General features: G+C 41.4%; 1 protein-coding gene across 1 annotated transcript in view; it reads right to left on the reverse strand.

The window, feature by feature from the left end:
- LHFPL3 (LHFPL tetraspan subfamily member 3) overlaps positions 1-24,856 on the reverse strand; it is a 588,527-nt gene that overhangs the window by 169,346 nt on the left and 394,325 nt on the right. The window contains exon 2 of the mRNA XM_030307793.1: positions 12,511-12,747. Within this exon, the coding sequence (XP_030163653.1) occupies positions 12,511-12,747 (237 nt within the window). The remainder of the gene's footprint in view (positions 1-12,510; positions 12,748-24,856) is intronic.

A 24,856-nucleotide genomic window follows, 5' to 3' on the forward strand; every position in this document is an offset into this window, starting at 1 on the left:
TCGTACAGAACCAGATTTCTGGCTCTAATTGTCCTCACTCTGTGATTGTCGTTCAACGTTCCTTTAACTTGATCCCCAACAGATCTCTCCAACAGGTCATTATCACCCAACATCTGAAGAGTGATAAAGTCTACCATTAAGCTGACAAAACAAAAATAAAACATCAAAACAGTCGCTTCCGGTCATGGGATGAATGTCATGGGCATAAAAGGCACAGCATTGGGAATATAGGCAATGGTATAGTCAATGGCATATACAGTGACAGTCATTACACTTGTGGTGAGCATAGCATAATGTATGGACATGTCAAATCACTATGCTGTACACCTGAAACTAACATGACATTGTGTGTCAACTGTACTCAAATTAAAAAAAATTCATAAGAGGGGCACGGGTGGCTCAGTTGATTAAGCATCTGACTCTTGGTTTCAGCTCAGGTCATCATCTCATGATTCATGAATTCGAGCCCCACATTGGGCTCTGTGCTGACCATGCAGAGCCTGCTTGAGATTCTCTCCCTCTCTCTCTGCCCTTCCCCTGCTTGTGTTCTCTCTCGCAAAATGGATAAATATTTTTAAAAAATTCATAAGAATAACAATAGCCAGAAACAGGAAAAAAAAAACCAGTTGCTTATGGTTTTAGAAGATTTTCCTAAAAAAGGGGACTTTAAGACAACTTCATTGATCTACACCTGATCTTTGGGGCTCCCCTGCCGAGAGCAGGAAAGGTTTTTTTTCCTTTTCTTCTGTGTGGGTGAATTAGAAACAAAGCTCCCAGAGAGCTCCCAAACCATTGCATTTCTACTACCTGAACCATCAGAGAACATCTGGTTCATTGTACACATTGGCACCAAATAGCCAGCCTCTGGGGAAGAACTATCAGGCCAACAGATGGAGCTGGCTCATGTGACTTCTGGGCTTGTCACCTTCTCTAGGACAAGGGAGAGCTCTTTTAGATTCCCTCCGGAGAAGCTGCCCCTTATGAGGGCTCTCCTTCAGTGAGTGTTGCAGACTCACCTGCCACCGTGATGGGCAGTCTCCAGCTGCCCTTGCCTGTGCTTTTCGCCAGCCCGTCAGGTGTCTCTGTCAGAACACGTTGGGGTGGCTAACACTAACACCACCACTGCTTTTCTCCCTGGTTGAATTCTGCCCTCCAGATCTCTTGACAACATTGTCACTCTCATCTTGTGGACTTTGACAGCATATGAACTTGCAGACAGCATTACTGGGGAGCTGCCAGAATTCCCATTTCACCTCCTGATTATTCCAGGTGCATCATCAAAGGTGACATGGTCAAGTTGAGTTAGGGAGATGATATCTTCTCAGGCCAAACTGATTTTCTCCCCGTTAAATGCGAGGCCCAGATTACGTGTGCAGCCAAGCAGGAAGAAAACGTCAGTGAAATGCATAAATACAGCACTTGCCGAGGACCAGCTGGCTGACAGACTGTAAAGACGTAGTTCAAGAGTGATGATGTTAGCCGTTATGAGTGACCTTTCCCCCAAAGCCATTTCTGGAGTTTAGATTTTAAATAGGCTGCTCTAAAATTTATGCTTTAGCGAGAAGAGATCTCTCCCATGTTTCTTGTCCCTGCTTCACCTCGATCACATTTTTCATTTATTCATAGTTGTTCATTTCTTCAAAGTTGTCCTCCTTTGTTTATTTAATACTAGTAGCCTCGCTGATGTTTTCCACAGCTGAGCCTCTCCGTGGATGAAGCCTTGTATGTCAAACCATCCTTGGGAAATGGTTTCTGCTTATTACCGCATCAGCTCTCACTGGTGCTGGAATGAGTCGGCTGTCAGGCAGGGGCTCGCACTCATTTCTGCACAGGTGGCACCGATAACGCAAAGCCACGGATATCAAATGGATTGGGCCTCAGAAACATAACCTCGTACCTAACGCTAAGTGTCCTCCTCAAAGAGACTTAGGGCAAAGCCTCTGCCACTCATTTCTGAGCTCCCGGTGTCCATCACTTGGCTTGACATGCATGAGGCACGCCATACATGCCATAGTGAGTTGAATGCCGTAGTTTTGGCCATGACTTGGCACACAGTAAATGCACAGGACATTTTTGTGGCTGTTGAAATAAGGCTGAAAGAGGTGCAGTAATTTGCCTGAAGCGGCAGTTATAATATGTCATTCTAACATACTGCTACTCCTTGTTTCTTTTAAAATAGGTATCTGTGTATAATGTGTAGACAAATTTATTTCCTTTGCAATCAATGAAGGGACAGATTCCTTCAAGTACAGAAGATATGTGAAGTGGGGACTTTTGAAGTTTATTTATTTTGAAAGAGTGCACGCAAGTGGGGGAGGGGCAGAGAGTGAGACTCCCAAGCAGGTTCTGCACGGTCAGCGCAGAGCCCAATGCAGGGCTCGAACTCAGGAACTGCGAGATCATGACCTGAGCTGAAGCCGGACACTTAACTGACTGAGCCACCCAGGTGCCCAAGTTGGGGCCATTCTTAAACATTTACACATTTTGTCATCAAACTGAATCAATGAAAATAAGAAGTGCTGAAATTAAGCACTTACTATGTCCCAGGAACTCGGATACCAGAGATAACAGATAAATAAGACATAGCCCTTGTTCTTAAGACAGAATTAAAAAAATGAAATTTGTACGGTTTGGGCAGTTATATTTTGTGGAGCATTACAGAGGCAACATCTATTCTGCAAGTAGTCTCAACACGTATTTACCTCAGCAGAGTTTTGCTTGGTGCCGTGTTCTTACTCCACCAGATGTTAAGAACAACTATGTTTCTCCTTTATGAGGGACAAGTGACAGGTTACATTTTCACTGTGTTCTTTGACCTTACAATGGCATCACTGAACATGTAGCAAGAATATAAATGTCCACTCTGCTAAAAAATTGTTATGTACCTTAAAAAACAAATCTGAGTAGGGAGGCTGAGGCCCAAGGAAATTCAACTAGAATTATGTCAAGACCACTAACGTTTCACTTGGTACCTGTTCTTCTCCGGTAGGGCATATGGAAAAGAACCAGATGCTTCAGGATGGATAGGAATAGAGGGGTTCAAGGTTGGGAAACTACAAAAACAAGAAGAAGATAAACTACTTTTAGTATATTTATGCTGGAGAAAAAATTTTCAGAAGTATATTTGTGGTTTACAAGTATAGATCAATGGATTCTAAACAACAGATTTGTGGGGAGCCTGGATGGCTCAGTTCAGTGAGCAACTCTTGATTTCTGCTCAGTTCATGATTTCACAGTTTGTGAGTTCCAGCCTCACATTGGGCTCTGCACTGATGGTGCAGAGCCTGCTTGGGATTCTCTCCCTCTTCTCCCCTCCCCTGCTCATGCTCTCACTATCAAAATAAATACTCAAAAAAAAAAAAAAAAACCAAAACAAAAACCCACAACAGATTTGCCCTGAAATAAAACCAGTTTACTTTAAAAAGTCTGTATTACATGTTAAAATAAAAACAGATTTAGATAGAGATAATTGATCACTAATTAACTTCAAATGCTGAGGTGCCTATTGAACCTATCCAGAGTATATAGATCTGAAATTAGACCCAGTCTTATAGAAGAAAAAGAAATTTGCCACAGATCTGTAATTTAGAAAAAAAAATACGATCCTTAAACCTGGGCTATGTCTCTGAAGGTCACGATTCTCTGTGTTTTCAACTCTTATAATGTTACTGTTAAAAGGGAGGAGGCAAGGGGTGGGAGGGTGAAGCTGATAAGTTTTGACTTAATTATAAGACTTCATTTAAAGTTATGCCAGAACATTGAAAATTTATTGGGAAGGTTAAATCTTGGACACCATGGCTCTGTTATATAACAGAGTCATTTTCTATTGTATATTTTTTTCTATTCCTTCCCCTACCACCTTTCTTCTAATATTTACCCAGAGATCCTTTCTCAGGGACTGAAAAGATCATTATAACATTACAATTATTTTGGCTATTCGAGTATAGTGGATAATAATGGAGCATGTGACTGCCATTCAAAGTCAGCATTACCTGTGGCCTCTAATTCATAAACTAATTCTGCTTACAAGTCCACTAATTGGGGAAGGCTGGGAGGAAGATGCTGATTTTGAGGGTATCATCTGAGGTTAGGTACTGATCAAAGAGAGAGCTCCCTCTTCGAGCACACCATGGTACATTTATGACCTCAGTGTGTACTTGTTGAATGGACTAGAGTCAATCTCATAAGCTCAGATGTTCTCCAAGTTACCACCAGGCATGGAGGGTAAACCGAAGGAGACAATCTCCAGCAACATATCCATGAGTGACTCCTGTAGAAGTCTCTTCCTTCCACCACACTTCCGGATGTCTTCCCTCTCTTCTTCCCACCGGGGGTGGCCCTCTGCCCTGGGGCCCTGGGTGGGTAGTGGACAGCAGTGACAACACAGGCATCTCCAGATGCCCAACAAGACATGGGGAACTATGCCCTTTGGCAAATGTGTAACTTTAGCCATTACAGACATGTTAACTCTAAAGAAGTCAGTAGCTTAAAGTATAAGAGGGAATACCAATGGGTAGACATTACAAGGGGGTGTATTTCAACCTAACCAAAACCAAAACTCTCTGAGGTTAAGATCTGTGCAACAATGGAATGACCTTCTCATGAAAGAGAAAGATCAGAATAGACTCATTCTTTCATTCAATCATTTACTCATGCAATGCATAATTATTGAGTGCCCACATATGCCAGGCATTATTCTAGGTACCAGGGTTACAGCTGTGAACGAAAGAGACAAAAAGCTCTGGTGGAACTTTTCTGGAGGACAACGATTAACAACAAAAAAAGAGGTAAACTACTTAGCGGGTTAGCTGAAGTACACGGGTATGTGAAACTCTAGAGAGGTTGGCCAGGGAGAAGGTGATATTTGGGTAAAACCTGAAGGAGATAAAGAAGCAAACTATATGGTTTGGAGGAAGAACATCTCAGGCAGACAGGACACCAAACACAAGAGGCCCTGAGATGGGACTGCCCCTGGTGTGTTTGAGAAATAGTAAGGAAGCCAGTGCGTCCAGAGCACAGGAAATGAGGGAAAAAAACAGGGAGGAGGTCAGAGCGCAAAGATGGAGGCAGCTGTGCATGGTCTTGTAGGCGGTACTCAAGGACTCTGGCTATCACTCTGAGTCAGGTTATGTAGTCACTGGAGGGTGTGCAGCTGAGGAATGGCATGGTCAGACTTACCCTTTAACAGGATCACATGGGTGCTCTGCTGAGATCAGACCGAAAGGGGGCACAGCTGGAATCAGTGAAACCGTGTAGGGGTGTCTTGCAATGATGGCCTGAACCTGGATGGCAGCCACGAGGAGGCTGAGAAGTCGGTGGACTCTGGCTATATTTTGCAGGTAAAGCAGACATGAGTTTTGGATGGGCTAAACGGCAGTTGTGAGAGAAAGAAAGGGGTCCAGAATGATCGAAGTTTTGGCCTGAGCAGATGGAAGGATAAAGCTGCCATTAACTGAGATGAGGAGGACTGTGCGAGGTGGCAGCTTTGTGGGAAAGAAACGTCAGGAGCTCAGCAGGCCCCACGCTGTCATCGCAGAACCCAACGTGGGGCTCGATCCCACAACCCTGGGGTCAGGACCTGAGCTGAAATCAAGAGTCGGACACTCAACCTACTGAGCCACCCAGGCGCCCTATGAGGATCAGTTTCAAACTTTGTGGTGCTAATTAGATATTGAGAAAGGGTATCAAGTAGGCAACAGGGCATAGGAGACCAGACTTCATTGGAGAGGTGGAGGTATTTAAACTTGGGGTGTCATTAGTGTGCAGAGGTTTCTGAAAGCCATGGTGCCCAAGGAGATAATCTACAAAACAAGTGCAGGTGGAAAGAAGGCAGAGATAGGGAGGAGGCAGCATAGGAGGCTCCACAGAAAGAGCCCAGAGAGGGAGAAGGGAATCTGGGCAAGGGCAGCTCCTGGGAGCCAATGAAGGAGTTCCAGGATGGCTCACTGCAGTCAACTGTGAAAAGGCAATGTAAGAATTGAAAACGGACTGTGAAATTTAGCACCTGGGAGTGACCTTCATAAGACAGTGGCAGGAAAATGCTGGGGGTGAAAACCTGAATGGAGTGAGTTTATGAGAGAGTGGGAGGAAACAGGAGCAGCAAGGACTTAGAACAACTCTGGGAGGGCCTCCGAGGTCTGCACCAACTGTCAGATTAACGAGCCCCTCTGCAAAAGTGCCAGCATACAGGCAGTTTTAGAGACATACTCTGAAATGCTTTAATGACTGTGTTTGTTCAACACTAACCCCACTGGGAAAGAGATCGTTCACTGTGACCTTATTAAAGATTTAATTCAAAGCACTCGGTGCTTTTTGCCACGGCTTCCTGATCTTCCTCTCTGGGTTTTCATAAAGTTACACAATCAAGTAAGAGGATCAGTTTTAGAGATATGTACTTTTTTTTTTTTTTTTTTTTTTTGAGAAAGAGAGCACACACAACCTGAGCAATAAACAGGCACAGAGAGGGAGAATCCCAAGCAGGCCTCACGCTGTCAGCACAGAACCTGATGTGGGGCTTGATCCCACAACCTCGGGGTCATGACCTGAGCTGAAATCAAAAGTCGGACACTCAACCGGCTGAGCCACCCAGGTGCCCCAAGAGGATCAGTTTCAAAGACTACTTCTCATTTTTGCAACTAAACAACAGGCTACCCAACGATCAGTGGGTCAAAGAAGAAATCAAAAGAGGAATGAAAAAAATACCTTACAACAATGAAAATGCGAATACAGGAATAGTCTATTCTCAAGTATATTAGATTCTTGATTAAGTGACATCATCTAAAAGCTACCAAGTGAAAATAAGACTAAACTCTTTAGTTGTACAGGGCTCATTGGTCAAGTTGAAAGCAACAGAATAGGCATATTTTAAGAAATTATCCCAACATCTTGTATGGTAGAAAAAACTTGAAAGTTTGAGTAAAACGACTGTGTTTGAGCCCTGGATTCATTCCTTCACAGCCATGAAAATTTAGACAAAATGTTTAACTTTTCTGAGCTGCAGTGTCTGATGTGTAGAAGTAGAATGATGATAGCTTTCTCACAGCATTACTGCAAAGATCAAATATCATATGGGAAAAATTAGTAACTAGTAAAGCTTATCTAGATATTGATTATAAACTGTTTTCATACACATGCTTTCATTGGACTCTCTCAACCCAATGCAGGAGGCAGACCTGGGTAGTATCCTTCTCATTTTAGAAAAGGGGAAACTGAGGCTCTGGGATGTTAGGGACTTCCTTAAAGCCATAATGACTCTTGTGTGCTGGAGTTGAGACCAGAAACAAAGTTTTCCTCTCTGATCTGGGGTTCTGTCCACTGTCGAGGTGTCCACATGGACGCCACATAACATGGTAATTAGTGAGGCCAGCAGGCTCTTGTGCCCCGGACCAGAATTTCTAAACCTGATTCCTTCCACTTGGTGGTGTGAATAATGGGGCCATGACAGTGCTGTTCAGGGCAGCCTAGAGCTCCCTCCTGTTGACCTCATCTTTCCCTTCTCTTACTCTTCTGTTGCTAACAAGTTCCTAAGAGCCGTTAGTGTATTCACTGCTCTAAGGCACGAGCTCTTACTGCCCTTAGAGCAACTTCAAGGAACATTTCTGAAAGTGTCTCCAGAATTAGAGCTGGAAGAAACCTCCGGTGCCATTTAGACAAGCCCTCACTGCATAGATGAGAAAGTTTAATTCTGCAACTATCAAGATCTGGGGGCAGGGCGCTCAGGTAATGTGAGAGCCCACACTGGCTCCAGGCAGTGCACGCTCTCCTCACTCCCCCCACGCTGCCACTCACAGTGGGGCTGTGGCATGGCATGCCATGGCACCTTAAATCAAAATACCGAAGGGCTTCTCAATTAGTTACTTGAGTAAAATGAATTTAACTCCACCTATTATAGCATTAAAAAGAGCTTAAGCCACTTAATAAATGGTAGCTAGAGTCACCTCTTAATGGATAATCATATTTTCTCATTTGCAGTGTAAGTGCTAGAAGACAGAATGACTTTAAAACTGTTCATGAGAGGACTCAATTATCTGATAAGCAATTCCAAAGACCATACACACAAACTCCGAAACATGGCTCTTTATGAACAGCATCTCACAAGGAACGAGCTATTTGTGGCACGGGAGTTCTGGAAAATGTAATTATTTATCCTTTCACAATTAATGAAAGAAATTGGAAATGAAGCTTTCATTTCAAATCCTTTTTATCTGGATGAAACTTTAATTTTACATAATTAAATTGACTTCACAGTTCAGTGTGTTAAAATACGTAATTAGGAGGCATATCAAGGTGAAATGCCTCCTGTTGTTGGCTCATTTAGAAATCATGCTGTCGAGCTCCCAAACAATAACGAACACCTGCCCACCTGCTCTTATCCCCAGAGCCGGGGATGGCATACAGTCTGCGGGGCTGGCTTCTCAAATTCACAGTCGAATTTTCTTGTAAGTGCTAACTCCTGCAGAAGTTAGTTACGTATTTAAAATAGTTTTTGCTTCTGTTTTTCAGTGAAGTTTTTTGTTTTTTGATTTTTTTTTCCATGAGAAAATATTGTGGGACTTTGATGATGCAACATAGATGATTCACTTTCTCTCTCAGAGAAGCTCCTGCTGAGGTAACCTTTGGATTCTTCAAAGTTGCTGGTTGAAATTCCGTGGAAACTCCCTCATTCCAATCTTGCCATTTTACAATGTGGCAAACTTCAGCTGAGACCACTTTCAAATTATTGTTGCATTCCTGGAAAAGGCTTAAGAAATATTTGTAGGTGGTACTGAAGGGTGACATACACTCTAATGGGATTGGGGTGAGTTCCCTGGAAAGTTAATTAATTAGAGAGAGAGCAAGCAGGAGCAGGGGAGAGAAGAGGAGAGAGAATCTTAAGTAGGTTCCACACTTAGTGCAGAGCCTGATGCGGGGCTCAATCCCATGACCCTGGGATTAGGACCTGAGGTGAAATCAAGAGTAGGACACTCAACCGCCTGAGCCACCCAGGCACTCCTGGACATTTATTTTAGGAGGCGGTGGTTTATCGAGGTAGAAAGCTCACCTATGTACCTTCCCCTTGTTTTCCCTTTGAACAGTACTTTGTGATGGTTAATTTATGGCTCAGTAGTGTCCTATATTCCCTTAAGGAATCTGTGAATGGAACACAGTTCAACAATTAGAATGGAGTTCTCTTCCCTTTTTTGATATAGTCTACAATTTACATAACAGTGATTCTTGTTTTATCCATTGGGGAGGTTGTTAGGAAGGATTCATGGATCCAAGCAATATCCTTACTGTAGCAATACATGGAAAACCTGGACCCCTTTTGTGGCTTTTCCAGATAAACACAGAAGCGTGTTGCTACATTCATTATAAAAGCCACAAAAAGAAGATGATCCTATCATGAGACTGCTCAGGACAAACTTGTTTAAAATGGGTGCATATGCTCCTCTTGTAGGTTTATCCTCTGTATAGTACTCTTGCTACTTATTATTAGGATGTAGGTTGTTAGGATGAACAGCAGACCATGAAACTGGAAGAAGACTGTAAAATGTATTGGTGTGTAGAGTAATATAATGTATATCAGAACATATGAATGCTTTATTCTTTTGAGCCAAGACTTGAGATATGGTATTGTCTGCTTTTAGGATACCACAAGCCATTAGGGAATTAGTAAATTCTTCTAAAATTCCGTGAGCTCGACTGGCCTCTGTCTCTTTGCATTGCCCTGGAATCCAAAGGAGGACTCAACTACCAAAGGACAGAGGAAGAATAGTGAAAACATAGTTTTAGTAAGTGAAAAGGTATATTAATGTAGCCATGCAAATTGTAAAAGCACTTATTCAAATATAATTTCATATTTACAAATTATTCTCATCAGATCTCTCCTCCATTAAGATTTATAGAAAGTAACACTGATGGTATTTAGTTTTGCTTATTGCATACACTAGAAACCAAGTAAACTACTGTTTAGTGAAATTGTTTATATGCACACATACACAATCATCGACTGGTCTCCCTAAGTCTGCAAGTTTCAACACTGAATACGTGTTTAAATAATACCAAACAATAAAAGCTATTTTGCACAGCAACCATAAATCTTTTACCATTTCTAAGAAACATGCAGGTCTGATTACATTTTCTGTAATCTGAGTTTGATTTTATACAGATCCTATCGTATGAGAATCTGAAATGTCTACACAGTAGAGCTGTTGATACATTCTCAGGATTCAGATAAAAGAATTCTGATTGTGTGTAAGAATGTGGTACAACTGACACGTTCCTCAGTATGGCCCGATGCTCTCGGCTACTTTACTGGATCGGATTTCATGCAGAGGAACTGCTACTGATCTGGGTCCTTCAGAACCAGATGGAAGAAACTATGGACACAGGTAAATGTGATACAAGCAAATGAAGATAATGCACACAGAACAATCATGCACAGAGACTCCCTAAACCTTATACTGGCCTCTTTTGACTTCCTTCTCCATCAACACTTACCAAGGCGTTGGAGTGGAAAAGATGCCTTTTAAAAATGAAAACCTAGACAGAAGGGATCAGATATCAACATGGAACCAATTCCAGTGAAAGAAAAGACCCACTTTGAAAACTGTTGAGAGTTACCCTCTAATCCTAGCTGTTACCTTCCGAAGCATGAATTCAGAATTGTCACTCATTTGTGTGGATAGAACTGACAGTTCTCCATTGCCAAGTGAAAAATCTTCCTGATTATTTTATTTTTTTAATTTTTCTTCATTTCCTTATTTGGGGTCAACAGATGTCTGAAAAGTTTAAAGGTTCTTGGTACAACTTTAAATATTTATTTATTTTTTTCGAGAGAGCACTAGCATGGGACGGGCAGAGAGAGAAGGAGACAGAATCGGAAATGGGCTGTGTTGACGGTAGTGAGCCTGATGCGGGGCTCCAACTCACAAACCATGAAATCATGGCCTGAGCCCAAGTCAGATGCTCAACCAACTGAGTCACCCAGGCGCCCCTCAGTATAACTTCAAATTGTACAGTGAATAAATAGCACTCAGTCCATAATTATGTGGTGGTAGAAATCAAGCATTTGCAGAACAAAATGATGTTTTCTTTAAGTCACCCTTTAGGGAAAGGCAACTTATTCTGACATTGAGCTATCCTTATTATTCGCTTTGAGGTGAAGCTAACTGGACAGAGACCTGTATACATGCACCAAATCACAAAGACAACAACGGACAAGGACTCCAAATCAATAAGCACTTGTGAAAGCACTTTAAATCTGTAACATGCATTATGAGGTACATCATCCTTTAAATCTAGAAAGGACAACCATGAGAGGGAATAATTGTGTTTTTAGAAAGCACCGCTCCCTTGTGCAAGATTTTTGTGTTTAGAACATTTTTGCTAACACCAAATAAACTAGTGCGTGTTCTGCCCATAAATCAGGGAGATAAAAAACTCAAGGATGACTGCTTCCCCAGACCGCTTGATTTTCTTTCTGTATAGTTCATAGTTTACAAGCATCACCAGTGATGGTCTAAATATAAAGCTTGCTACACTGTCATTACCTCCTGTAGTATCCTGTAGATACGAATCTATACCTCGATTTGAGGCCCGCTGAAGCACTCAAGAGCCACTACCTGAAACAGTAAGCTACATTTCCTAATTGAAGGATGGATTTAGTTTCCAATCAGAAATGGGAACTACAAACAGCAGCCACCCAACTGAAGGTGCCAATGTAAGTCCAAAGTCTTAAAATTAAAAGTTACCTAAAGATAAAACAGCGAAATAAATCTAAGTCTGCAATGAACAGAGGTAGTAAAATTCTATGCCCCAACAACTGGTTTAAAAATCTGGAAGGAAAATTAATATTCCTCTTGAATAATGACTTGCTACTTTTTATTGGCACTCTATCATTTGAACATTTATGTATCATTCACCAGCCAGTGCTCTATTTTTTTATTCTAGTCTCTTTGTGTTTCAGAAGACATTTTCTTTTTGAAAAGAAATAGAAGAGCTTTTTCACTACCCAGATAACACATTTCAAATTCAGTTAATTAGGTAACTGTTGAAATCCCTAACTGCAACTTGTTAGGGCCAGTATCATGCCTTCTCTCTGAGAGGAGGAGTCTGAATTCAAATACAATGATTGTGAACAGTTTAATAAAGACCTTTGTAGATGATTTTAGGAGATTCCCCAGACATTTATTTCAGCCTGGAAAAAAGCTGAATACATGGAAAGGATGTACTCTCCATTTAACCAAGTAGACAAAAAAAAAAAAAAAAAAAATTACCTTAGCCATGAACTTTCAGAGAGAGGGAAAAAGAAACTGGAAAAATGCATTTAAATAATAATGGACTCAGAGTCTTAGAAAGGTAAGTATGAAAATCCTGTATTTCAATTGCATAAACTTCTGGAGTTGAGTCTAGGGGAAAGTCTATGAACTAGACAGCATTAAAAGATGCACGAAATTAGACCCACATGGGAAGCACTGGTATTTGATGTGCTTGAAGTGTCCCGATAAGAGTTCCCCAAAGCAATCTTACCTTTGTTTTCTGCCTTCAGTTCCTCTGCCATCAAGCTGTCTTGTCGGTTACCAAGCACAAATGCCAGAAACGAGAGGATCAGGGCATCCAAAATCCCAATAATGGCCAGGATGTATGCCCAGCGGACTGAACACGCCCCAAGAGTGTACTTGTCTGTCTTTTCTCCACACATCCGTTTGACTTCATCTGAATCCCAGCCATCAGGGAAAATCATACAGCCAAGCACAAGGCAGGCAGCTTGATGAAGAGAGAAAAAGAGAGGAAAAAAAAAGTAGTTAACATAGATGTTATTTTAGCAAATATTGCTACTGGGTGTCAAAACATTGCTTTAAATTCTTGATTTAAAAACTAGCAAATCTTACCACTGTCCTACCCTGAATGGTTTTTTGTGTGTTTTTTTTTCCTGGTTTACTTAAAAACAGCCTAGTATTGCAGTGAAAGGTCTGGGAACACTATTTACAGCAAGCCTGAGCATTCTGAGAGAGGTCGAGGTTTGTATAATCTAACAAATTGTTGATCTATAAGAAAATACTAAAAAACTTGAATTTTGGTTGCATCTGTGGGAAGGCTTCCATTGCGAATAAGCTGTAAGGAATCAGAACACAGCAGAATGACAATTCAACACTGGCTTTGAAGAGCTAGGACAGCAGCCAGATGAGGGATTAGGATAACATGGAAAATACCAGAGTGTATATTGACTGAGTCACAGTAAAAAAATAATTTTCTATTGCATCCTCCTACACACCCACATGTGCGCGCGCGCGCGCACGCGCGCACACACACACACACACACACACACACACACACACACACTGAAGTTTCTTGAAACCATGCCTAGTAGATTCAGCACACCATGGTATTTTCTAGCTTCTGTTCTATTTCATTTTTTAAAAGGCTGAAAAATGTTGCAGCATGGTGTGGTACCAGAGATTTTATGGAAATTCAGGAACTTAAGGAGAATACTTATATTTTATTTTCCAAATATCACTGTGGGAATCATATGAATGCTTTTTATAGAGTATGTTACTTTGCAGATTAAAGAAGATTAGTAGCTATTTGTTGCCACTCTTTATATTTAATTGGATTATTTAGGGGTAAGTGAGGATAGTTTTAGATTATACAAAGCTTTCTTAAAAAATTTTTTTAATGTTTATTCATTTTTGACAGGGAACAAGCAGGGAGGTACAGAGAGACAGGGAGACACAGAATCTGAAACAGGCTCCAGGCTCTGAGTTGTCGGCACAGAGCCTGATACAGGGCTCGAACCCACAAGCTGTGAGATCATGACCTGAGCTGAAGTTGGATACTTAACAGACTGAGACACCCAGGCGCCCCTAGCTTTCCTTTAAAATATATTTTTTTTAATGTTTATTTTTGAGAGGGAGACAGACCACAAGCAGGGGAATGGCAGAGAGACAGGGAACCACAGAATCCAAAGCAGGCTCCACACTCTGAGTTGTCAGCACAGCCCCCAATGTGGGGCTCAAACTCAAGAACTGTGAGATCACAACCTGACCTGAAGTCAGATGTTTAACCGACTGAGCCACCAGGCCCCCCTATACAGAGCTTTCTCAACAGGTGTATTCATTCATTACTTCACGAATGTATTCGTTCACTCACTAATTCAAAAAGTACTTATTGATTTTTTATGATGGAGTGCCAGACACAGTTCTTGGTGCTTAGAGATATAGCAATTAGGAAAAGATACATGGCTTATGTTTTATCAGGGAAAGAGGCAAAAAAAAGAGTAACATGCAAATAAAGTAGTTGGAAATTGTAGTACTAAGTACATAGTCCTAAGTACTGGGTAGGAAAGAAACAAAGGACTCAGATAAAGAATAATGGTACACCTCTTGGAGAAGTGGGGATATTTAAGCTGAGACCAAAAACAGACAAGACACTAGACCTGTGCAATTGATGGGAATAATGTTCCAGGCAACAGCATGTGCAAAGGCCTCAGGGTTGGAAAGAGGCCTGGGGTATTTGAGGAGCAAACAGGAGATCAGCCACTAGGATGGAGAACGTGATCGTGTTGAGGCTGCAAGGGAGGCAGGATTATGCATCCAGAAAGGTTACTGTTTCTAGGGCATGTCACTTAAAAAGACTGATGGCATTACCAACTTAGAGTTGTGTGATGGTCAAGGCCAAACACTTCGTGCAACTGTCAAAGCTGCTACTTCTTGAACAAACCAGCAGTGGACACCTAATTTCCTATGTTTTTAATAGGAGCATGACTCTACAAGGCAGGTGTGGAGGACACAGAACCCAAAGGGATGACACACAGGGAGACCACCTGGGAGAACTTTGATTTAGGGTTCCTTTTTCTTTTACAGAACAAGATTTCAAAACTTTGGGTCACACTTGATTCCTCTTTTCTTTGCCCCCTATCCCAAATGTTGCCATGCTTCTCTCATCCACGTAGGCACTATCTCTGCATAGGTGTCATCAACACTTCCATACTTTAAGCCTCATATGTCACAGAAGGAAACTAACTTCCTTCCGCTTTTGGTTCACCCTCACTCCAATCCAGATCACATGAGACCGCTGAGCCCATCATGCTCAAAACCTATGGTGGCTTCCCACTGGTACTGAAGAACACTCAGACATCTCAGGTACCCAAAGGCTCCACGATCCAGCCCCCACTTACTTTCCCAGCCCCTCTTCCCTTTATAATCTCCATTTCACTTGGGTTGAATGACAGCCGACTTCCTGCCCATGCACCAAGTTTTTGGACCCTTCTCTTTCTTCTTCTACATGGAGTATTTGCTACCACTGTCCTTAAATGTTCCACTCTTCAGTATCTTTCATCGGTCAAGTCAAATGCAATACCTTCCACAAAGCAAGCCATCTCAAATTCTTCTTGACCTATGGTACTGCCCTTCTTGGAACGCCCGAAGCTGTTGACTGTACCTATCAGAGTCCTTGTAGCTTTTTACATTTGTTACTTATTTACAAGTATTATTTCAATTAACAGAGTGTAAGCTTTCTGAGGAAGGAATCTTTGGTTAAGTCACCATATTCATAGCACCTAAAACAGTGCCTTGTAGACCTCTAGCACTAAAATATTTTTGAATGGGAAAGTAAAACGAATGAATAAATCAATTATCACACTTAGACAGTATACTCTAAAATACAGTTTATAGGGGCGCCTGGGTGGCTTAGTCGGTTAAGTGTCTGACTTCGGCTCAGGTCATGATTTCATGGTTAGTGGGTTCGAGCCCTGCATAGGGCTCTCTGCCATCAGCACAGAGCCTGCTTTGGATCCTCTGTCCCCCTCTCTGTCTGCCCCTCCTCCACTTGTGCTCTCTCTCTCAAAAATAAATACACATTAGAAAACAGAAAGGTTTAAAAAATATATAGTTTATAGAATTCAATATCATTACCACCCAATGTCACAAATCTAGTTTAAGACTCATCTTTGAAAGGTGACATTCAACAGAGACACTTTCGTTATGATTAGACAACAGATTCCAAGTACTCAGGAGAACAATTTGAAAAAGTTGACTATTTCAAAATTCAAATTCCCACTTCTTCTGGAACTCCTAGCATTCCATTCCAACATGCTCTCTGAGGTATTTCTAGCAATAATGATCTGTGTATTTTTTAAAAAGATGTGGTTTCCATTAGCAAAAATTAACTTTACTTCGGAAGACACACAGTGGTTTGAATCCAAACCACAGTTGAGAAAAATCTCTAAAAATGCTATGTTACATGGAAGATTTTAAAGATATTCTCAATTTTTTTCTTACACATTAAATAATGTTTATGTAGGAGTAAATTACTTTCTTATACAGAAAAAATGAAAACCAAGTATTTTTCCTTTACGAATGGCAATCACTTAGAGAAGGACACTATATTATACTACTTAAAGTTCTAGCAAAACTTAATAGAAATCACCAAGTGACACAAGTTTGGGAAGGTTATTAGATATTATAGGACAAGTTCTCCACAACGGGGTATTTGTGGAATAGTGACATCAACAAAGACATCTTTTCTCAAGGTCTTTCTACACTTAAAAGTTTCCATATCTGGAAACTGAGTTACAAATGAGGATAAAAACAATAGAGGCAGAATTAACCAGAAACTAAAACCACATGAGAGTATGAGTGGCAATACATCGCTCCCTATCTTCAAAGCATAGGATTTCCTTAACCCAATGTTGAGAGAAATCTGAGAAGAGAGAGGATACGCAATTGTGTTTCATCTTATGCAATGGCTATTTTGCTCCACGTTACAAAAATAGAATTTTTGAAATACAACTCTTATTTTCGATAGTCTAAGGGAGTGACTGTTCAGAGAAATCTTAAGATAAAACCAGGCTAACAGGGTTGGGCTCTGGCATCCTACGGAAAATGTTTAGGTCCCCCCAGCAAGGGTACTCCAGGTATCCTGCAGGCCACAAGGCATTGGGAGACATAGTGGTTGCCTCAACCACTTCTCACTGGACTTCTCTTAAACTTAAACATTTGATATTTTTCTAATTGATGTGTTTTTAAAAATCTGAATGGTTGTATAATAGTAAAAATGAGATCAACTGCATTTAAAAGTTTTTAAATCTTTGTAAGTGAAACTTGAGATAAAAAATAAGTAAAATTTGGATTTTAAAGTTTATTTTGAGAGAAAGGGAGAGAGAGAGAGAGAGTGCGCACACGCATGCGCATGGCAGGGGCAAAGAGAGAAGGAGACAGAGAGAATCCCAAGCAGGCTCCATGCTGTCAGTGTGGAGCCCAATGCAGGGCTCAATCTCACGAACTGTGAGATCATGACCTGAGCCAAAAATCAAGAGTCAGATGCTCAATCGACTCAGCCACCCCAGGTGCCCCTAAAATCCAATTAAAAAAATTTTTTTAATGCTTATTTATTTTTGAGAGAGAGACAGAGCATGAGCAGGGGAAGGGAAGAGAGAGAGGGAGACACAGAATCCATAGCAGGCTCCAGGCTCTGAGCTGCCAGCACAGAGCCCGATGCGGGGCTCAAACCCATGGACCGTGAGATCATGACCCGAGCCGAAGTCAGACACTCAACGGACTGAGCCACCCAGGCGCCCCAAATCCAATTTTTAAATAAAGAAATCCTATCCCTTTGAAAGCTGTGCTTCTAGATGGTCATTACACGATAAAAATTGTACTTTCTGACAATGTATTATCAAAATATACATTTTCTTCTGCCCCTATCCAAACTTCCCCTATTTGGCTATTTTTGAAATGTGAAGTCTCCCCAAAGTTATAGTGTGTTTAGGATTAAATGGAGCCATTAAAATAGTTTAGGCTCTGTTAGTTTCTTTGGAAAGGCATTACTGTGTTTTGCATTAATGAGTGTGTGCTATAATAAATTCTGTTTCCTGGCATCCTATTAATCAGAACCCTATTCACCTGCATGATGTGGATAGCCAGCAGAAACCAACAGCTGTTCCTAATCCAAACTAAGCAGTATCCGTAAGAGCCTAGGCTAATGTCTCAGTCAAGGAACGATTAAACACTATTCCTCTTGGTTTTGTAATTATTTCTAATTCTTTACAAATTGATCATCCTATAAGATGAAGCAGCATCACTATACTCAACAGTAGAGAACATAAATCACCAGAACATTTGATTAATTTGGACATGCTATTTCCTGACCACAAGGGATAGTGGAGAATTAGTTCCAATTGGGCTATTATCCCCAAATGGGTTTCTTGGTAGAAAGTCACCTAGGAAATGCCTAGCTGACTCGCAGCTATCTATTCCTTCACTTCAGCAGTGGGTTTTCTGGAAGACTATCAGGGAACATTTTTGAGTGTTAGAAATTAGAGCTCACAAGCTGGAGGTGAGCAGAGAAGGATGCTCTCTGCATGCCGGCATGACACCTTCCAACTTACAACATATAATAAAGGCATCCTTGTGAGGAGAGGCCCGTTGATTTCCATTTTAAGCATGTTCCAAATGGTTAGGAAGCATTCACATTCTAAAAGGCCCCTCGGTCTAGAAGCTGATGCCCCACAGTGGGTTCCTCTGAAATAGTACACAAACAGCCAGCGGTTCCCTAGAGCCACTAATTGCTCTAGCAATTTTCTGGCCAAAGAGTTGAATGTAACCTCTGTGAAGGAAACGTCCTTAGAAAAATCTACCAATGTTTTTAATTGGGTCTTTCTCCAAAGGAAAACGAAGCAAGATGAAAAAAGCAACGGGGTGGGGGGTGGGTGGGTAAGAGGGAGGTTGTCTATGATTTGGGTCATGTGTACAGGCTGATGCTGCTGGGCCAACTGTCCCGGTCAGGACACTGAATGCTGCGAACCTGAGAACGGCTATTTTTTTGGACAGTAAGAGGAAGACTAAATTCATTCTCTAAAAAGTCTATGCACTGTTGCACAAAAAGCATGATAAATTGCCTCATGTTGCTGAAGCACTCACGGGGAACGTGGTGAAAAACGAACCTGCATCCACTTAACTCTATCAATTATTCAGGCACGCAGTAAGGGAAGGGATTGACGCCAGAGAGCTGCCGCGCCGAGCTCTGCAAGGGGAGCGTTCACCTGACTGTCACTCTGAACACCTGGTAAAGAAGAGGCACGCATCCCCAGCATCTTCATTAGCACACAGCCCGCAAACCGGAACTACACTATTTACACATCTGGAAAAGCTGTGATGCCTACACCTCAGTCTACCTCTGGAAAACGGAGTTGCTAGGTAATCCGGGACATGAAATACTGCGGTTGACAGTCTGGTGGAGAACAAATGGTCTCCCGATAAATTCTGGTTCTAAATCCAGTGTAATTTTACGAGCATTTCACTTGAGGTCATAGCACGAAAGGTGCAACATCCCCTAGAGAGCGGGGGGGGGGGGGGGGGGGGAGGCGGAGAGCAGGTGTAAACAAACTCTGGGCTCTCAGAAGGGTCAGACAGTGATGTGTGAGGATGATAAAAGATCCTGTGTTCTGCCTCGACGCTCAGCCCTAATTGCCTGAGTAAAGAGCCACACATCTCTCGGTACCTTGTGCTGAATCAGCTGTGAGCCCCGAGCGTAGCTGAAAGGGGATAATCAGGAGTCTGCCCACACCGGCTCTTAGGAGCAACACAGCGGAGAAACAACTTTCATGGAATATGATACAAGAGGAAACACACTTAAATGGTACAACATCACTTGCTAATTTACCCAAATGTTGAGGCTTAATAGCGAAGTATAATACAAATCAGAATTTAGAACGTAAAAATACAATGCTGCTCTGATCTCTAGAATGTTTGCTAGGCAGTTTTCTTTTATGTCTTTTACATTTATTTATTTTTGAGAGACAGAGAGAGACAGAGCACGAGTGGGGGAGGGGCAGAGAAAGAGAAGGAGACACAGAATCCGAAGAAGGCTCCAGGCTCCGAGCTGGCAGCACAGAGCCCGACGCAGGGCTTGAACTCACAAACAGTGAGATCATGACCTGAGACCATGACCCGAAGTCGGACTTAACTGACTGAGCCACCCAGGTGTCCCTAGACAGCTTTTGATACAGATCTTGGATCCAATCAAATTTCTTAAACTCCTGATAGTGACACAGTTAATAATACTACATCTCATAACAATAGCTAATAATTCTTGACACTCCCCTTGAGTGGGGTACACAGCACATCATTTCATCATTTCAATTCTCAAAGCCAAGAGAAACAGGAGAGCACATATTCCTGGCTTTTCCAGTTTCCACAAAGAGGGATTTTTCTCGAAAAGCCCTTGGCCACTTATCCCACTTCTCATTCCTCTCTATGGAGATGGAGGGATTTCCCCGAGGGAACCTGGGCATAGTGGCCCAGCCCCTTCCTGACCTTACCTTAGGAGCTGCTGGTCTACACGAGGCCTGTGTTCCACTCCTCTGTGCTGGCGATTTCACACAGGGCGGGCCTGATTCTCCACTGCTGTCACGGAGTAGGAAGGTAAGAAGGCCTCATTTTGGGGGAGCAACTTAGAAAGTCCTTTTGGTTAAGACACCCAGAGCCATCTCTTCAACCCAATCTTTCTCATAATAAAGGAGATATTTTGGTTTCCTGCTGCCAATTCTCTCTCTCAGGGGGTTCAGAGCTTAGGAGGGCCTCCCAGTTCAGAGACTGGAAGCCTTGATTAGAGGACAAGCATGGCTGGGTTGTGGTGAGGACGCTCGTGTCCTCACAGCGTGGAAAGAAACCTAGCCTGCTCTCTGCCCCTTCTTATACAGGCACTAATTATCCATGAGGGTTCCACGCTCATGACCTAATCACTTCCTTAAAGGCCCCACCTCTTAATACTATCACAGTAGGATTAGGTTTTCAGCCTCTGAATCTTGGGGAAACATAAAAATCCAGTCCAGGGGCACCTGGGTGGTTCAGCTGGTTAAGTGGTGGACTCTTGATGGTGGCTCAGGTCATGATCTCATGGTTTGTGAAACTGAGCCCCACGTTGGGCTCTGTGGACAGCACAGAGCCTGCTTGGGATTCTCTCTCTCCCTCTCTCTGCCCCTCCCCCATGCATGCTCTCTCAAAATAAATAAACGTCAAAAAAAATCCAGTCCATTGCAGAGGGGTGGTCAGAGGGCTTTCATGCAATGCTTATCTGTCAACCCCAACATTATTTGTTTATTTATTTTTTATATATGAGGAAGTGGAGGCACAGAAATTTCAAACAGCTTGCTGAAGGTCATACAAAGCCCATGAGTGGGACAACCAGATTTGAATCAGACAGTCTAGCTTTGGAATTTATGCTTTTAATCCCAACTATACTATTACCTTTTACTTGTCAACAACAGTAATGCACATGAAATCACTTTAGAATATTGGTTTTGGTGCTAAGAATACTTAGAGAATCTTGGCAGTGCTTAACATGGTGTTTATAATTAGACATTTATTCTCTGAGGACAAGAGCCACTACCAAAAGGATGCTTAGAAACTGTGAGCTTTTATATGTATAGATATTTCTGTTGTTTACACTACTTTTTCACCTAATCAGTACTTCATCTGCTATGTAGTGCCAAGATCATTAGAGTAATTATAAAATCTAAATGCGTGGAATGGGAATGAATGTGGTTTTACTGCACAAATACACATATATCTGGATTTATACACATTTCACAAGAAAATCTGCCCTTAGTTTTTGGCTTGATATTTTAAGTTGGCTATGTGTCAGCCAAACATTTTTATATGTTCTTTAAGTGCTTATATTCCTTTTGAGATTATATATATATATATATATATATATATATATATATATGACTATGAACATATATGTACCTTTTTAATTTATACATGGTTACTTATATGTAAGATAATATCTGCTTTGAGAAAAAAATAAAGGTATAATTCAATTAGGTTCTTTTTAAGTTTTTGTGTAGCTTCTTTGGATTTCAGTGGACACATTTTTTAAAAAAAGTTGACTTATTTATTTTGAGAGAGAAAGAGAGAACACAAGTGGGGAAGGGGCAGAGAGAGAGAGAGAGAGAGAGAGACAGGGAAAGAGAGAGAGAGAATCCCAGGCAGGCTCTACACTGAGCCAACACATGGCTCAATCCCATGACCTGAGCTGAAATCAAGAGTTGGATGTTCAACTGACTGAGCCACCCAGGAGCCCCTTGATAGGGGCTGTTTTAAGGAACATTTCAATAAACAAAACTGATAGTGCTGGTAGGTCACAAACAGGTCTGAAATTGTTTTTGTTTCTTTGTTTGCAGGAGAGCCCTTGACTCAGGCAACATTTTCATGTGCTAAAATCTACACTGCATTTCAGACACAGGGTCTGAAGACAAGATTATCTTTCTCCATGGCTCTATGAACAGAGAGCCCTTTGTGGTACACCTATCACCAACCTCCCAACAAAATCCGCTTGAGCTAGGATAACTCCCCAAACAAGGCAACACAGACTAGTAACTACCCAGCCAGCAGTTTTCCTTGTGGCTCGTTGTGCCATGGCTATTTTATCTATAAAACAAGGAGCCCAGTCTAGATCACTGAACGTTTCCTGCTACTTACCTTATATTATTCATATATAGGACTAAATTTGTACTCATTTGATGCTCCATACCTATATATATTATGGGAAATAATGGGCTTGTAGAAATGCTTTACCAACTGACCCAACGTCTTCCTGCGTAGCAGGTGGAAGGAAGGGGCACCCTAGCTCTCCACCCTGATTCATCACGGAGCTTACAGAAAGTCGCTGTTGGCTAGAATTGGACAAGGTCAGGTGTCTTATGCCAACTGGCTACTGGTATTTCATTTCTCAGTACAAGGGGTGACTTTAGAAGCAACTAAATTCCTTCTCAACGAGGATGAGCTCTCCTAACCCTGCTGGACCTCCTCAAAACCTCCTGGAGTGCCCGTTTCTACACACTTTCTTGTAGGAGAATTTGGCACCAGTCCAGCTTTATGGTGGCGAGCTTTTCTTCTACACAGCTTGCTCACTTTTTTATGTTTACATTTTTTTCAATTTTAGTACAGTTGGCATATAATATTAGTCTCAGGTGTACAACATAGCGATTTGACATTAATGTATATTATAAAATGCTCACCTTGATAAGTGTAATTACCATCTGTCACCATATACAGATATTCAGTATTACTGACTATATTTCCTATGCTGTACTTTATATTCCCATGACTCATTTATTTTATAACCGAAAGTTTGTATATCTTAGTCCCCTTTTCCCATTTCACCCATTCCCCTCACCCACCTCCACTCTGGCAACCGCCAGTTTGTTCTTTGTATTTATGAATTTGCTCACTTTTATTCTCCTGAAGTAACAATTTAATGCTTTAAAAACTTCAAATGGCAAAAATTAATTGTTTAAAGGAAACGTGTGGAAGAACTAAATATTGCATACTAAAAATGTCAGAAGTGGAACCAAGCTCAAGAAAGATGAATGCTACTCCAACCATCCTTCGTATGGAAGGATCTTACTTCCAAGGCGGGGCGGGGATAAGATGTACACATTTACACATGTCTAACAGGCTCCCAGCCTATGCTTTTTCATAGTTTAGTTGATCAACCATCCATTATCTCTCTCTCTCTCTCTCTCTCTCTCTCTCTCTCTCTCTCTCTCTCTCTAACATCTACCTACCTTTATCTCTCTATATATCCCTCTGCACCAGTACTGGTCCTTACATAGTTAAAGAACAGCTGTATAAAGCTATAGAGTGCTGTCAGTGTCTTTCCAGAAAAAGGACTCATAATATCATTCAGGACAGACATGATCTAGACTAGGAACTGAACTCAACATGCTGAATCAGAAAAATACACAGTCAAGAATTCTTTATCCAACAAGGCTGTCATTTAAAATAGAGGAGAGATAAAGAGTTTCCCAGACAACAACTAAAGGAGGTCGTGACCACTAAACCAGCCCTGTAAGAAATTTTAAGGGGGACTCTTTGAGTGGAGAAAAGACCAAACAAAACTAAAAAGACCAAAAGCAACAAAGACAAGAAAGGACCAGAAGAAAGCACCAGAAACACCAATTCTACAGGCAACACGATGGCACTAAGTTCATATCTTTCAGTACTCACTCTAAATGTCAATGGACTAAACACGCCAATCCAAAGATATACGGTATCAGAATGGATAAGAAAACAAGACCCATATATATATATATACTGCTAAATTTTATACCTAAAGACACCTGCAGATTGAAAGTAAGGGGATAGAAAACCATCTATCATGCTAATGGTCAAAAGAAAGCTGAAGTAGCCATACTTATATCAGACAAACTACATTTTAAAATAAAGACTATAACAACAGATGAGGGGCATTATATCATAATTAAGGGGTCTATCCACCAAGAAGAGCTAACAATTGTGAATATTTATGCCCCATATAACACCCAAATATATAAATCGGTAAATCACAAACATAAAGAAACTCATTGATAATAATACCATAATAGTAGGGCACTTCAACACCCCACTTACAGCAATGCACAGATCATCTAAGCAGAAAATCAACAAGGAAACAACGGCTTTGAATGATACACTGGACCGGATGGACTTAACATATATATTCAGAACCTTTCATCCTAAAGCGGCAGAATACACCTTCTTGAGTGCACATAGAACATTCTCCAGAATAGATCGTATACTGGGTCACAAATCAGCCCTCAATAAATAGAAAAAGATTGAGACATACCTTGCATATTTTCAGACCACAATGCTATGAGACTCTAAATCAACCAAAAGAAAAAAATTTGGAAAGACCATGAATATTTGGAGATTAAAGAACATCCTACTAAAGAATGAATGGTTAACGAAGAAATTAAAGAGGAAATAAAAAGTACGTGGAAGCCAATGAAAATAAAAACATGACAGCTGAAACACCTCTGGGATGCAGCAAAGATGGTCATAAGAGGGAAGTATATACCAATCCAGGTCTCCCT

This window comes from Lynx canadensis, chromosome A2 (genome assembly GCF_007474595.2).
Source record: "Lynx canadensis isolate LIC74 chromosome A2, mLynCan4.pri.v2, whole genome shotgun sequence".
NCBI lineage: Eukaryota > Metazoa > Chordata > Mammalia > Carnivora > Felidae > Lynx > Lynx canadensis.